At 39.9% G+C, this 17,471-nt stretch overlaps 1 protein-coding gene across 9 annotated transcripts in view; it reads right to left on the bottom strand.

Moving 5' to 3' along the window:
- The window catches only part of RIMBP2 (RIMS binding protein 2), a 128,739-nt gene that overhangs the window by 55,634 nt on the left and 55,634 nt on the right, over positions 1-17,471 (bottom strand). For all 9 annotated transcript variants that reach the window (XM_064168792.1, XM_064168787.1, XM_064168788.1 and 6 more), the window contains 3 exons: positions 12,533-12,622; positions 7,057-7,179; positions 1,481-1,585 (listed from right to left, as the gene is read on the bottom strand). In XM_064168792.1, coding sequence (XP_064024862.1) covers positions 1,481-1,585; positions 7,057-7,179; positions 12,533-12,622 — 318 coding nt within the window. The remainder of the gene's footprint in view (positions 1-1,480; positions 1,586-7,056; positions 7,180-12,532; positions 12,623-17,471) is intronic.

Below are 17,471 nucleotides of genomic sequence, written 5' to 3'. Positions count from 1 at the left end.
TAGATAATAATTTTTACCATAAATGATCTTGCATTCCATGCTGCTTCAGGGCTGCTGAACAAGAATTTAATCACTGGCTACAGATGCTGAGCTAGCCACATTGAGTAAAATAGCAAACACAATACAACTCGTTTGTGCCTGAAGTCTCACATTACAGCTTAGCAAAAATGACTGGAGGAAAATAGTACTGAAGATATTTGTCTCCTATTTCCAACTTGTAACAAAAAGACCCAGGTCATGTGGATTTATTAAATGGATGTAATGAAAAATAGCAAGAATAAATGCTGTACAGTGCTTTGATATCTTTGCTTTGCCAAGAAATTTAAGTCCAAGAATTTATGTAGAAGCTGAATACAACAAGAAATGGCATTTGGAAATATGCCTGACCAGATTAATTGTGAAGAGCTAAGAGAAAATGAACTGGAAGATTTCATTTGGTTGAGTAAAACTTTCTATTTCAAGCAAATTATATTTGATATATTTTGTTTTATCCTGCTGAGGATCTTCTTCCATGCCAATTCTCTACCAAATTATCATTAACGTTATTATTTCTGTGTTTTGATCTAGTCAAGCAATTGGAAAAAATCAACATCAGCATTCAGACAATTGCAGCTTTAAGTGACTTTGGTGAGGCTGCAATATCCTATTCTTTCTAGCATAAGAAATGCTGACAAGTTGCAGTGTGAAAAGGAAAAAAAGTCTTAAAGTGATTTGTGAATTAGAGAAAGAGTTTGAAAATGAGGTACTTAAACAACTGTTTACTTTATAAAAAACAAGGTCAGCTGTGAAGCATAAATGCCTTGACAAGGACTTATTTTAATCTCATTTAGGGGAGAAAGGTAGTAAGAATTGCCAATGTCTGGAAGAGGAAGTTGGAGAAATCCTAACAAAATGTATCAGTATAAAAGTTTAAATGCTTCAGCAAACTGCCAAGAAAATGGTGGATTCCCTATAGTTTGATTATCATGAAATTAAAACCAGGTTCCTTCTTGACATTTAAGGAATACACAAACATTTTTGAGCCAAATATAGAGAGGGTCAATGGAGATACAAAGGAAAAACATATAGTTGTATCAATTTTCTTCTTCATAGAGTGTGATTTGCCATTGGAATGGGCTGCCTGGGGAGGTGGTGGAGTCACTGTCCCTGGAGGTGTTCAAGAAAAGACTGGATGAGGCAGTGCCATGGTCCACTTGACTGGATAGGGCTGGGTGCTAGGTTGGACTGGATGATCTTGGAGGTCTCTTCCAACCTGGTTGATTCTATGATCAGGTTAATCTTTACTGGCATAAACATTTACATATCAGTAGTACAGTCACATAAACCCAACAGTAAACATCACCTTGTAACAACAGCATCAAGAATCACACAGAACGTTCCAGAACGGCAACCAGTTCCTTTAAACCAGGAAAGTTGTTTCATGGCCTGTGCTCTATCACTGCAAGTTGCTACTTCACCTGGTTTCCTTTTCTCCACTTACCTTCTGCAGGAGTTCAATTTCCTGCTGTTTGGCGTTGAGAACAGCCAAGGCTTGCTCATGCTCCAACTCCAGCTGTTGCCGCCGTTCAGCAGCCTCTCGCATATGCTGTTGCAAAGGAAGCAGAAAAACCATCAGGAGACACTAATATACTTTACCTGCAGCCAGACATGCTGCCACTCCAAGCCATGCAGATAAACATAGAAGTTCTCTGGTATCACTGACAGACAAGCAGGAAACTGGATAGGACTTTAATTCGGTCAGCACTTAGAGGCATATTGCCAATGCTAAACTCAGGCATTTTGCCAGCAATCTCTTTTAGAATATATGACTCTGTCATTGCCAGCAACATGGCTTCTGTGCTGCACAAGTGAGCAGCACCCATTTTATTCACCAGGCACACATTTATAGGTGGTTTTGTGCTGAAAAATCAAAGCTTGGAGAGAAAAAAAAAATTAGCTTGACAATTCCCTAAGGACCTCTTTATCTAGGATGCAGTTTTGTGATTCGTTTTGCAAATGATGACCCAAAAGAAATAGCTTACTTTTGCTAACCTCTGCCTAGTATTTGCAGCAAATTATCCAGAGCAACACTATGACATGGATCTGGACAGAAGTGACTATGCCACACTCAGAGCAGAGTTGCCACTAATGATTTAAAGCAATATGAGAAAGGTTCTTGGGAAGAGCACAAGCTGAACACTGTCAAGATATCCTCTGCAGATAGAAATCTTTTTTTCATTACAGGTTAATATCACTCTGCCAGTATCATTATAACTTTCAAACACTGTTAATAAAGGGGAGTTAAGAAAGATCTCTTTACAGATTCTGATCTCTTCTCTGGTGGAACTTGTATTAAAGAGTTTTATTTTCTAAATTACATATTATTCCCATAATACTCTCCAAGCAGAGACATAATGTCTTATCTGCAGCACCATAAGTTATTGCACACAAAGCTATTAGGAGTCAGCACTTGGAAAGACAAATGGGTGGCTAAAATTGACAAGAGCAGACCAAAATATCTCTTACTGCGTAGCAGAGAAAATTTCCTCAAGCATATTGCTAACCCTTAATGAGCTGTGCTCCTGTGCTCAGAAGAGGGGGACAGCACAATGAGGCTGACTTCCTTCACTCAGGATTGGTTTGCAAAGGAAGCAGAAATGTCTTCACCTCTGCTTAGGATTCATTTATTTTCATTTGTTGTGCTGATTAATAATAACAATGACAAATCAGCAAATATTTTCCCAGTTCATCTGTTCTGACTCTCAACTATGCCTTGTTTTCTAGGAGCTTTGTGAGGCTTCAGTATTCTGACTGTAGATATTTCTAAATACTGCATAATGCAGAGAAGTGAAATGGATCTGTTGATGGGTAATATCTATTCTCAGTGCTTAATAATGACCAAAAAGAATGGATCTGATCCTCATCTCTTGGGAATGAACATAACCTATTTTGCAGACTAGTATCAACTCATGTTTCAAATTAGCATGAAGTGACATTTGCTGAGCCCAGCAGCTTCCATCAAGTCTTATGTCAAACCTGACAGCAGTGGAGCATCAGCACATTCCTTACGTGGAGAGAAAATTAAGTCATTCCCACAACTTTAATTAAAATCTTTAATTATCAGAAAAACAACAAAGGTCCCACTTCACTCACTCAAGATTTAATACCAGATTTGGCACCCAAATAATTTGGTACTGAATAATTTCTAGACTTTTTCAGAGATCAATGAATAATTTATGTCATGACCATACAGTGAATCTATAAAATGTAATAAAGAAACAGATTTTGATACATGATCTGCGATTCTCCTCAGCTTTTAATCTCTGTTTCCTAAACACACAGCTCACAGATTTTAGCATCAGAAAAGACCATTGGGCATCCATGTCAACCTAAAAATCCCTTTCAGCCATTCCAGTATTGTCATGTTCTAATTAGCATTTAAAGCAGCAAGGATCTCTTCACCCCAGTATCTGTCCCTCCTCTGGCACAGCAAGTAAATATTCCCCAAACCAGAAGCAATTCCTCTTCTCTTGCTTTGCTCAAAGATCAGTTCTGTCTAAAGATCTGATCTGTGCTTCCTATCTTGCATATGAGCTCCTGGCATTTCTTCTTCCAAGCCTGAGTGGTTAGGGCAGAGGAAAAGGACTGCAGATATCACTAGAAGAGCACCTCTGGGCTGATTTCCACAATGGTTATATTGCCATACTTTGTGAGGTGGTGGTGATCCATTTGTCTATGCTGTTGCTGCTCTCGACACGAGGCAGGTTAGTGCAAATTGCACTTCCCTTTTTGCACCCTTTCTAGAGGTTCTAGTAATATCACCCTAATATCTGAAAGCAAATCCACATCCAAAAGCTGCACAGAAAAAACTACAGTAAGGACTTCATGTTTCAAAATGATGGGCAAATAATGATGTACCCTTCAAAGAATGTGTGAAAATGGAACCCTTTCAGTGCATCTTCCAGATCAAAGGCAAGGATCTTGCTATGTGGCAGAGAATGGGCTGGGGACATCATGCATACCATAGTTTTCTCTCAACCCTTAAAGCTAGGCAACTGTGCAGTATAAAATGTTTCTGAAATAGCACTTAAGGGATCTGCCCAAACAGCTCTTGTTTTTCCAGCTTTCTCATGGGCAGCAGGAGGACTGCCAGTAAGTAGGTCCATCCTATCTCCAACCACTTCAGTGGTTCCACTGTATTACCTACAGCTGCAAAGGGAACAAAGAAACCCATTCTTCCCTACAGCAGTGACTTTCACAGCTCTAAAATGTGCAACTGGTTAATGGTAGAACAAACTCAAATGGCTTTCAAACACCTCATTTATGAGACAGAACTCATACATGCTACTGAATGGGGAGCAAATTTAATTTGCACCCAAGTACTCTTATCAAAGGACTTGTCATCTGTGCCTGCAGATGGGTGAACACCACTACAGTGGAATGAATGGGAAAAGCTGGCTGAACACATCAGAAAATCAGAACTGTTCTATCTGAGAGACACTGTGAAGATTCTCAGAAGTTAGCAAATTCAGCAGTTCTTCATCTTCCTTTTTCTGTTCAGTTGATACATCCTGAAGTTCTCAAAAGAGAAACTGAATTTCTCTTTTGACACGAGAAACTAGGCTAAATACCCCTCAAACTTTTCCAATGGCTGGAAAGCTGCAAACCATTTCTTCAAACTACTAATTTCCTAACCATATGCTAACACACATGAAATTCACAATTAACTGCATCTGCTTGGGCATGGTTTAGCGCTAAAAAGGAAATGTAGGGTTTCAAGTCTGTTCAAGGTACTCTAACAGCTCAGATGGCTTCAGCTCAAGACAGAGAATTACTGAATATGAAGAGCCAGGATCACAGAATCAGTGAAGGAAAACATTTGAAGTTCTTAAGCAGAACAGTGAGATTTACAGAAGCTTTCTATCACATCTATTAGAAGTATTATTGCAGTGGAAGTTAATCAAAAGTAGTTCAATAACTAGATTGAGCTCTTCTGCAGAAGAAATTTAGAGGAAGCAATAAGTCAAATGCAAATAAATAAGCTAAAGAATGGTAAAATGAACACTGTTTGGTATGGCCAAAGAAGAAAGTACATTCTTTAATTTGTTTTAAGAAAATAAAACACTTTCCAGCATTAGGAGAGTTTCATATTCAAAACCATGCAAACCTAACAAAAGCAGTATCTGAAGGAGGTATGAGATGAGTTTTATTGCTCAGGGAATAATAACTTGTATTTTGGTTTGGTAAAATTAGAATTAATTCTAATTTACTCAGAGTAAAGGCCAATCCTCATCTGTCTCATCAGCCATGAATTCATTTTTCATATTTTCTCTTGTTTTTGTTCCCTCCTTCTTATCTTTCTACTATGTGCTACTTGAAGAAGTGAGTTTCTGCAGTTATCAAGCTGCAGAATCGTACAATCATTACACAGACAGCACAGGCAAGCCATATCTGTTGAAACAGCTTCAAGCTGTTGATCCTGTTTTCTACAGGTAGTAGCACATGGCTCACAGGAACAGAGAAAATTAGTGATAAAGGTCTGTGGAACTGTCAGTTTTGTATTCCCCAGAAGGAAAAGAAGAAAATAACAGGAAGAGTAAATTATCTTCCAGAGCTAAACTTTCTACTTGCTCCCAGGGAAAGTCTAAAGACAGATAACAGTGTATCACTCTTCTATTTAATTAAGTAGTTTATTTTTCCTTTCCCAGTGGAGCTATTACTTATTTGCATATAACTTTAGATTTATTGCATCAGTGCTACCTGTTGACAGGTGGGAATAGGACGCTGATAATTCACTGTATAAAAGAACACATAACAGTTTACTACCCATGGCATTGACTAGCATATGATTTCAACAGCTCAACTTGTTCCAGGAGCTGCTGGAATATGTTGGTTTATGGAGCAGCCAGCTTATTTTTGATAACCCTACAGTGTTCTGGAGGCTCAGCAAGAGGGGTGGAAACTTTGGAAACTTCCATCTGCACTTAAAAACCTTCTCCTCATCTCTTGAGCAGCATCAAATAAAGCTGGAGAAGTAGTTTCAAGAATGTATTTACCAGTGTAACAAGCTAAAAATAAAACCTCTCCTTGAAATTCACAATGACAGGTAGCCATTTTCATCACTACTGTGCATCTCTACTGTGATGCAGCCAACAGCAAAACTAATTTTCCCCTTTACAGTGGGTCTGATGCAAGCCAAAATTATTAATAGGTCCAATTTTAAGTAAGTGGCTGTACTTACAACAAGCATTGGCTGAAGTCACTTAGCATTAGCAAAGCATTCTGCAAAGAAGAGTTTTGCCCAAAATTTGAAGTCTCAGACCCCTTATTTTCATTTCCACCTCTTCCTACTCTCAAGGCATCCATCCCTCCTTTACTTGACACTTCAGTGGGCTTGAGAAGAAAAATAAGGAGCTCCTTGGCAGTCTATCAAAATAAGGTTCAGCACTGGATCAATGCTCCATTCTAACCCAATACATCCTTCATTTTTCTGAATGGCCTGAATTCCAGACAAGTGTTTATCTCTCTCCAGTGCAGTTCCTCCATTGGTGCAAACAGCTGTAACTGCATGCCCTTTTTTTTTAACTTTTGTTTTTTATCCTAATAATCTAAGTTGCTTTACTCTCTCCCAAGGCAGATTCTCCAACCCTGCCCTAACAATGAGATACACTCTGCACAGGCAATACAAACTAGTAGAAAAGCTTGTTTCATGAAGCTCCAATAAATTAGATTGGTAGGCATAGCTCTCTCTAAAGTAAAATACTTTGGCTGCTGTTCCTATTTCCTTCATTGGCATAGTTGCTTCTCATCTTGCTTACCTCTGTAGTTAAAACCTACATCCAGTTATTTATAATGTATCAGGTAATGACCTCTAAAGATGTCTCTCCTCTGACAGTTTGAGACCCCTTGTAGGTACTTGGTCTATTGCATTCCATGTGTTTTATCATAACTAATAGGAGCATTCGGCCCCTTAGTTTGCAATGCACTTCTGTGTCTGTGGCTCACTAAATGAACATCAGGAAGATTAAGCAAGAAACAGAAGTACTGGACTGTTGGATTTCAATGCATTATACATACCTTTAGGACCTGCTCTAAGTTCTCCAGCTTGGCTTGGAGCTGGTGTTTTCCCTTTACAGCCAAATCTCGTTCTTTGGTCACTTTGAGAAGGGTTTCTCTAAGATGGTCATAGTCTGATTTTACCTAGGGAGGGGGGAAACAATGTGATTATTGCCCAAACAGCTCATTAAGGGAAAACAGTGTCTGACACAAATATTTCCACATATTAAAATTGAAAAAGGAGAGAAAGGTAAGAGGTGGAAGGGAATGTTCATGGAGGAAATTGTGTGCAACTCATATCCATATATGCACAATACATTTCCTTTGGACAAGGACTGCAATTTGGCAACCAAAATATATTTATCAAAAAAATCCTAATTTCTCAGAATCAGAGGCTTTCAGAGACGGGTGTGCTTTGTAAGGAGAGAGAGATCTAACATATCTGTGGCAATATAACTCAACAGTTCATTTTTCACTACTATTCTCTAGTGTAAATGAACTTCAGAATAAATCTAAATATACATGATCAGCCTGTGTTAACATTTGTAATCAGTTCTACACCACAAAAACATTCTCCTGCAACAAAACCCTTGGTCTCCCTTAACGTATTTGCACACAGAGGCTTTGAAAGGTTCAGATACTCATCAAGTAGCATTTGTTTTCCCATAAAATGTACTTGGTGTCAGTTTAGCCATCAGTATGGCTAGGTCTTTTTGAACAGCATTTGGTGAATCAGTAGCAATAGTGACTACTTCATAAACACACAGAGAAAATTCAGTATTAAACTGTTTCATCCTACTGTGGAAATGTTCTTTTATCACTTCAGACCACTTTAAATTTTGATTTTCTTATCCTTGATTATTTTATGACTTTATACCCTGAATTGATCTATAACAATAGGGTTGGCTCAGCTTGCAGCATATGAGAAACTGGTATTTTACATTTGGCATGAAAACACACCAGCAATAAACACTTTGGTCAAAAACAAACAAACAAGAAAAGACAGGATGAGGCATTTAGTGCCATGCTCTAGATGACTGGATAGGGCCTGGTGGTAGGGTGGACTGGATGAGCTTGGAGGTCTCTTCCAACCTGGCTGATTCTATTATTCTATTTCCACTTCCTTGCAATGCTGATAGAGGGAAGAAAGCAAAAGAGTGAACCATAATGATTTTGGTGAACAGAGTTCCAAGTATATATCTTCCTTTGTAGCTACAACACAGCACAGAAGCATAAACAGTGCTGGCAGGATTACTGGCTAGGGAAAGGCAAAGTTTGGGATAAGGCATAGGTATTCTAACCTTGGTGCACCTCATGTTTCATTCTAACTTCATTTAGAGGAAGCGCAAATTACTCTTGTTTGTTTGTTTTGTTCTGCTGGTTTGGTTTGTTTGGTGTTTGTTGTTTGGCACTTCTGTTCGTTCGGAGGTTTTACGTTGGATTGCTTTTTGGGGGGTTTTGTTTGGTTGGTTTGTTTGCATTAAGCAATCTGTGACATGAATATCTGCTGGCCATTTTCTAAAGTGATGTTTTAGAAACTGATTCAGCCTTTCTATTTGCCTTCTGGCTCCAGTTTGTACTTGCAAATTTTGCCATGGACCAAACAATCTAAATGGTTGCAGCCAGGCTTCGTATTCATCTTTGCAAGAGGACTCTTTAGAGTGCAGTGGACTGGAAAAAAAGAGAAAGGAAAAGGGAACAAATCATGTTTTCCACAAGAACTGATGCAATTATTGTCAGTCTCAGGATTTTTTGTTGTTTTTTTTTTTCCTGTGCAAAGATTTTCTTTTCCCTCATTTCTTTACAACTAAGGGAACCATTAAACAATGGATTTTCAGAATCTATTAACTCTCTATATCCTTTGCATTGGGTATCATTGCTCAGGTCAGTCAGTGTATATTGCTGAAGAAGAATGGAGTGGGAAAAGGAAGCCATGAGGTCTCACTATCAAATGCCATTTTGTTATTGCTTGAGGATGAATTAAGTACAATATTTTGAACAACTTTCAAGAAAAGTTTTCCTCAGGGTTTAGTTTTTCCCCATCTCTGAAACAACAGATATCAACTGACTACCTTTGTAAAGAATTGTCCAAAACTTAACGGTCACTACAGTCTGAAACATTTCAGGAAGCAAGTGAGCACAGGCCCTTTGTATGTGCTTTGCCCTGTGGGCAGTGAAGAGGCTATGACAACACATGGTACCTATCAGGCTGCTGACGTAATTCTGGAAACAGATGAATTGAAGAGAGGTAGAACTGTAGAATCATTCATTCAGATCCCAAAGCACATACTTAAAGTAGTTAAATTTGAGGTTCACTAAAATGGTTCTAATCATTTCTACACCTTCTCATTTGGCAGATCAGTTCTGAAAAAAGTTCTGTGTATATTTCCACTTTGCATACTGGAAAGAACACAACCAAACCTACCAACTACCCTACAATAATTACTCTTGTTACATCCAGTGGCAGATTTTAGTATTTCTCCAGGGCATTCTTGCCAGGACTTCCTCCTCTGAAGATTGTGCATCACACAAAATGCTGTGATACACACATTTATACAATCCATAAGGCAGCATAAAACTTGATGATTTGCCTTTTTTGTTGTTGTTGTTGCTTAGACAACCTTTGTTCTTAAATGTGAATTTAACGCTCTCTCCAAGCAGGCTGTTTAAGAACATATGGGGTATACATGAATTTGAATTACACAGAGAGCACATCAAAACATCAGTGCTCCCAGTGGCAAAAACAGTTGACCTAAACAGAGTGCCATGATAAGCAGCTCTAATTTCATGACAGAAATGGGGAACATTCTGATCTGTGGTGTTTCCCTATTCAACACATCAACCTACTCATTTTTCATCCCATACCTACACACTTATCAAATGTATCCTCATTTGAGTCAGTTACAGAGGGCAAAACAGTGCTAAAATATCTTCCCCTTCTTGAATATTTTAACAGAAACTAGTTATTGAAAACCAGCTAACCAAAACAAGCTGGCATTTTATTTCATTGGTGAAAAGCTTCATCAACCTTGTAACCCAGCATGTGCTTTAATTCTAGACTTCAGACGCTTGCCAATTTCTCCAACTACTGACATTGTTCAGAAAGTACCATGAAAATGGTTATGATTTCAGGTATTGTGGGAGCAAAAAAAATGTGAATGTGTAATGCCTGGTCTTTTTAACATAAAGCCACTCACCCATATATATATATTCAGATGAGCAGGAAAATGAGTCAGAGCCTGGTGTTACAGCACTCCTAAGGACACAAAATCTTTTCTCAAGTACTCAGCTCCAGGGAAGCACCTTTGTCTCTCTTATGCAGAGCATCTGAAGCTAATCATGTAAGTTATGTACCCCTTACCTGTGAATGTAAAGGTACCCAGCCTTCTACCTACTCCTTTCTAAAAGTCAAATTTCAGCAACTGCATTGTGCAAAAATGAGCAGGAGCTTTATTTCTGCTACATAACAGAATACACAAACACTCCTCCAGTTCCAATTGCTTGGACAAAGTTGGCCTGGTTTTCAGGCCAGCTCTCAAGGGTGAAAAAGAATAAATTATTTTAGGCATGTTTTCCCCTTCAGGGCTGAGCCCTAACTCTATTATCATTCTGCTCCAACCTCCACATCCAAAGTGGTAGAGCTTAACACTTTCTGAATAGTAAAATGGAATCTAAGCTGCACAATTTGTCCTTAATCTCATTGTGTGTGGTAACAAAAAAAAGCCAACAAACCACAAACAAACAAACAGAACCCCTCAAATAATTCCCTGAGAAGGCCTCTTATGCAAGAAGGAAAACCCCAAGTTTGTTAACATTCAGAGTATTCTGCAAAGATTGCATATTGTTTATATTGTTAAGAGGGAGAGGATACGCTTAAAGTAAGTCTTTCACTCTGCTGAGACTGTGGTATTAAATTAGTAAAACAGGCACCCAGAATTATTGCATTATGCCTTTGGCAGTAGTAAATATATTCAAAGAAACAAACACTTACAGCACAGCAAATTCTGACACTACAACAGCAGAAAGTAATTTTATTCCTCACTTAGAGGCTAATGCATCAAAGATTGACATTTTAGCTTTATAGTTTAAATTGCTCTTACTAGGTGCACCTCAAACTCTTCACTACAGTAAGAGACAAACATTACCTATAATAAATCAGTGTTAACTGTGTTGTTCTTCACTTTCTGATAGTCAGAGGGCTAACGTTTTTAGTGTCACCAAGATATGGAGCCTTCACTCCATTAATGCTATTCCTGTGGCAGAGAGAATACAAACCTGCCTAAGTGAGATTTTATCTTTATGTGCCTCATGAAGTAAAGGAAATATGTAAACAACAATAAAAACATTAGGAAAGGGAGAAATTCTAGACAGATGGATGAATAAAATTAAGTGATGCTGTGATACACATGGCATCCTCCTATCAGAAAGTATTATCACACTGTCTTTCCATGTGATAACAAGTTAAAATCCTCAGCAACAGGAGATGTCAAGTCTGGTTCAATACCAGGTGCTACACACAAAATCTATAGATCAGCTTAGCCATCTCTTACTAATCTCCATTGTGTCAGGGACTTATTCAGACCTCCTTTGGTTTGGGAATTCAACAGTGGGCTACTTGGTGACACATGCACGTCAGAGATCTCCAAGTACATAGCTACCGCTGTTGTGCAGGCTTTGAGGATGGGCTCTCATCAGCGCCTATGTGAGTTACAGCTCTTGAGATATGAATGAGGTTGCCGAGCAACTCACTTAAGCCCTGTAGAAATCCCAGATTGGAGTTTTATTTTTAGCTAAATGTAGCCCTGTAAAGTGGCTGGTTCATGATGTTTCTTCCACTGAATGCATATATGGTGAGGTAAGCCACATCAACCTCTCCTCCCATGCTAGTCACGCCATGCAGTATTTGCCACAGATATAATCACACTGTAGTCAGAAAGATTTTTTTTTTGTCCCATAAAAGGCACAAAAAATAACTGGAAGTAAAAAAAAAGCTCACTTTTGAAATAGGCTTTAAATTGGGACTTGGAATAGCTGACACTATGCCATGTGCCATGCTGCTGGACAAGAGTTTTTTAAACATTTTCCTTGAGAAACTTTAAAATGAAAAAGGGTAGGGGAAAAAAAACCCTCCTGGATACTAATTATTTCTATCTGTATTTTTTTTCAGAAAAGGAAGATAATTTTTCAATCAGGTCTCATCAAAATCACCAAAAACAGTCTTTTTGCCAAAATCCTAATACAACTCGCAATACTAAATAAGCAGGAATCAGAGGAGTGATGCAGCTCTCTAAGGTTTATTAGTGTCTTAAATTTTCACTTGAAAAGAACTTTTTTCCCATAAAAGAATTTCTGGCAATTTATTTTAAAATAAAATAGTTTATGTTCTAAAGTAGAAAGGAGTGAGAGAAAAAAAAGAAGACATACAATCCACTTTTATTTACCCTGCAGCCTGATTTCTGTAACAAATAATGTCTGAGGGCTGTGCCCATGATCTTACCTGGTCATGTTGCAGTGCTCTGTGACATATATTTGCATACTGAAGGCTCAGGCGATTCTTTTCTTGCACAGCATCCTTCAGTTCATTTCCCTAAAGCAGAAGTAAAGACTGTTATAGACCACTTGTCTCTATTACAGTACATCCTATTAAGTGCTTAAGGAAGCAATGTTTTTGCATTATTTGGTATTAACAAACTATTAAGAGTAATATCAGGCACAGAGCCAGAGGCACTGAAGGTGCAGAAGCAGCAGATTAGTTTGCAATTCCAGTTGGCTCCATGGTAAACCCATATGTTTTCAGTAGATGATCTGATTAAAGATCAGAGAGAGGTGGCCTCACTTCACAGGCCTGGTATCTGTAAAAAGAACAATAAATATCTCCCTGTGGATGTAACAAAGGGCTCAAACCTGGCTGCCTCCTACAGAGCTGGGGAGAGAGAGAGATCTGGCTCCCAGAAAAAAAGAAATGCTGTCAAACTTAGGTCTTAAGAACACATTTTGATGTCAAAAGCCGAAACCTGGATTTTATACTCATACACCCATTTTCATAGCCACATCTTTTGCTTAACTTCTAATGTACATCTATTTATAATGTCTGGATGTATAAACATTCTAATAGGAACATTGTCATAATCTGGGTAGAAGCATCTATGTACTACAGTGGCTGGCAAATAAATGCCACTGGAAGTCAGAAGTTAAGTAAAGATCAAGTATTAGCTACAACCTCAGGAATATATTTTTATTCATGTAGACAGCAAAGAAAGGAAGAGTAAATAAAACTCAAATACACAGTCAAAGGTCAAAATAGAGGAGTGGAAATGCTCTCTCAGGTTACACAAATTCATGCAGCTCAGGAAAGAACTGCAGCATCCTCTGGTATTTCCAACCATCTCTTCTTTGCACAAGGTCACATCTCTTAGACTGAATTCCTTGTGAAAGCTGCAATCTGTCATACTGGGCAAGCTGCATTATACATTATCTTCTGAAAATGTTTGTTATCTTTCACAACCTAAACCCTAGAAGAGGAATTTAAGATTCCAATATTTAAGTGTTTTCTATACCACTAGAACAAAAAAACTTGCTATTTTAATCATATCCTTTTCTTTGCACATGAAATTTGTTTTAAATGAACAACAAACAACAAAAATTGTTAAACTGTTTATCCAGATTGTTTCCTAAACTGCATTACTTCAGCGTGCTCATGCTGCCCAGCAGGCCAAACGTATCCTGGGATGCATCAGGAGGATTGTGACCAGCAGATCAAGAGAAGTGACTCTCCCTCTTCACCCTGCTCTTGTGAGATCCCACCAGTTCTGGGGTCCCCACCATAAGAAGGACATAGATCTGTTGGAGCAAGTCCAGAGGAGGGCCACAAAGATGATCCAGGGACTGTAACACCTCTGCTATGAGGATATGCTAAAGAAACTGGGATTGCTCAGCCTGGAGAAAAGGAGACTTGGAGGGGGGACCTTGTAACTGCCTTCCAAGACCTGAAGAGAACTTACAGGGAGGCTGCAGAGAGACCTTTTATAAGAGTGTCCACCAACAGGACAAAAGGAAATGGATTTAAATTGAAGGAGAATAAGTTTAGATTGGATCTTAGGAAATTCCACCAGCTTTGTTGCCCTTCTCTGAACACATTCCACTATCTCAACATCTCTCTTGAATTAAGGAACCCACAACTGGACACAGTACTCAAGGTGTGGCCCGACCAGTGCTGAGTACATGACCAGAATAAACTTCCTTGTCCTGCTGGCCACACTGTTCCTGATGCAGGCCAGGATGCCATCGGCTTTCTTGGCCACCTGGGCACACTGCTGGCTCATCTTCAGCTACTATCTACCAGTACCCCCAGGTCCCTTTCTACCTGTCTGCTCTCCAGCCACTCTGTCCCCAGCCTGTAGTGCTGCATGGGGTTGTTGTGGCCGAAGTGCAGAACCCTGCACTTGGCCTTGTTAAATCTCATCCCATTGGCCTCTGCCCACCCATCCAGCCTGTCAGGGTCCCTCTGCAGGTATCTCTTACCCTCCAACACATCCACACCTGTTCCTAGATTGGTATAATCTGCAAACCTACTGATGATGGACTCAATCCCCTGATCCAGATCACCAATAAAGACATTGAACAGGACTGGGCTCGGCACTGATCCTTGGGGAACACCACTAATGACAGCTGCCAACTGGATGTGGCACCATTCACCACCACTCTTTGGGCCCAAGATGATCACGGGAATATTTTTTATCTATAGAAAACGAGATCAAAATGTCAGCTTTTATAAATTCATCTCAGACAATGAAGGCCATTCTCAGTAACAGTGACTTTTTTAAGCTATCAATTAATCTGGCAGAGGATGCTGCACTTCTGCCCACACCTAGACTGTCAGACTAATAGTTAAATTTGAACACAAAGCATAGTGAGAATCAGTTGGGCTTAAATAACGACACCTTACAGCACCATCATCATACAGTATCAGAACATCTCATCATCTGTGGGAAGCGTTAAGTGCTTACCACACTGAATCAAGCTAAGATGACAAACTGCAGAATATTCACAGTTTCCTGATTGCAGAAACCTATCACCTGGCACATAAGGAGCTCAGCAATTAGAATTTCTCCAGCCTGTTAAATCTGTTGTTCAGGGTGCAATTAAAAGTGGCAGCCAGGCTGTGTGAGACGCTAGACAGCTCGGAGGGCCAAAGCAAGAAGGTTTTCTTAGCTCAGGGTGCGTGTTCAAAGGTGTGAATTAAATCAGTAAATATTTTTGTAATACTAACAAACTGCACAGAACAGTTCCTTGGATATGCAAATAAATCCTTGTGTCCCATTAATTGCTGACAGTCACTTGTAGAGCATTTTTTATCTCTTTTGCACTTGATGAGGTGAAAATAAGCTACACTACCAGCTTGGAGAGCGCTATAAACGCAGGCTTCTGCCAAGCCATATTTGACACTGACTTTAATGGATCAGTCAGCATTTGTTACAAATCAATACTGCTCAGCTGACTTGAGGGAGGAACAAGTGACAACACATTAGCAGGCTTTAATAAAGTTATTAAAAGGAATTTAAACACAAATGGGAGGGGGAAGAGTAATTGAAGGCAATCTAGGACAGCTTCTTTCACACCCTACTTAAATTCTCCAGAATGGAAAACAGTTTAGGAGAGAAGACACAGCAACTGGGCTGGCTGTTAATCCTACCTGAAGAAAAGACACTATGTCTTGTTATTTGCAAGGATGAAGAGAAGTAGGGCACTAACTATCCTGTTTTCATTGGTCCTGCTTATTTTCACATATACCTCTGCTCAATAAAGTGACTATTTTTCTCAGCCTTCCTTTGCATTTGCCCACCAATGTTCCCCATCCCAACTCAACCAAGAGTTAATGGCACACTTCTAGCCTAAATAATGCACCAAGAGAGACCCAGCAACTAAAATTCAGGTGCAAAAATTCCACTTGCAGCATTTGCAATAAACATAGAATGCATTTGTATGTCTTATCAGTGTGTTTGGAAGTGAAATCAATACATGTGTGCTTACAACATTTAAATTGCTTGCTCTCAGAAGCAGTATTAAGGAAGAAAGCCTAAATGGCTCATCAAAGGTCTCAGAGTAATAACATCTGGATGATCTTGGAGGTCTCTTCCAACCTGGTTGATTCTATGATTCTATGATCTGGCAAAAGCCAAAAATAACCAAAGTCTTGTACATTTCAGCCAAGTTCTTTATTGGCTGTGTCTTCTGGAAATAATTCAGGTCATAATTGCTGTCAGCTCAAGTTCCCACAGCATTAGTTTCAATTTGTTGACTTGAGTCATATCTCAGCAACAACAAACCTTTACAACAGAGACTCTGACAGGAGAATTCTGGCAGATTCAGCTGCAGAAGCTTATCTACTGCATGGTATTACCAGTCCTGTCTCTGGAAGTAACTCATGATGCTGTTAACTGAAGCAGCACACATGACTACCCAAAGGGGAACGGGAATAGTAGTTCAACAAACAGTTAAGTTACCTCCAAGAATGCCTCATGATCAGTTTCCAGCTGGGCTTACTTGAAGAAATACACTTACAGTGCTCCTTAGCCATCTCCTCTTGCCACATGGCTGTGAAACATCACTGAGATTTGTGCAAATGACAGTTACGCACCACCACAGTTTGTCACTGTCGTGGAGGGCCCATAGGCCCGAAAATAGGCTTACTCATGCCTTGCCTGGACATGTTTTTCTGCCCATGCCACAAGGAAACACATAAATGACCACAAAGGGGCATAACAAACCTGGTGCCATAAAGTCTGGCCTGCCCAGGGCCCCTGGTTGCGCAAGGTGGCTGCATAAGCCTATGCACCTAGCTTATGGCCCATTGGGTGCTAGGCCCATGCTATCCCCATATTTGGGAGGTCCAGACTTGTGGACTTTGCCTATTATGGTATGCTTCTGGCTAACTGCCAAGCTGATTGGTCATTGTGGTTGCCAAAGGGCCGTTAATCTCGGCCCACATTTGACAAACAGAGGTACACAGGCAAACAAAGCAGTCAGACTCACCCGCACTGCCTCTTGCTGATGCCTGCCTGCTGCCTGCCTGCCTGTTCACCCGCAGTGCCCACCCACAGTGCATCTACTTCACGGAGACAGAGTCTCCCACGGGCTCCTAGCCAGCCGTGCACACCTGCACACCACTGTGCTGAGTTACCAGGACTAGATCCTGTATTGCCTGCCTCTACCTACGGAGCTCAGTCTCCCGTGCAGCCGTGCACCCTATTGCACGCCCACTGCCTTTTTAATGCCTGGTAAATTCCACTGCCGCGGAGCTACCAGGAGCAGACTCTGGATTGTCTGCTCGTGACCGGCCTGTGTGGTCAGTGTGAGACCGTGCTGAGACTGCACAGCATCCTACTCCTTCTGCACCTGTGGTGCTGCCTAAGAATCCCGGCACAGAGAGTTCAGAA

This window comes from Pogoniulus pusillus, chromosome 30, assembly GCF_015220805.1.
Source record: "Pogoniulus pusillus isolate bPogPus1 chromosome 30, bPogPus1.pri, whole genome shotgun sequence".
In the NCBI taxonomy this organism is placed as follows: domain Eukaryota; kingdom Metazoa; phylum Chordata; class Aves; order Piciformes; family Lybiidae; genus Pogoniulus; species Pogoniulus pusillus.
The sequence above is the reverse complement of the archived record's forward strand: the minus strand, read 5'-3'. Positions and strand labels throughout refer to the sequence as shown.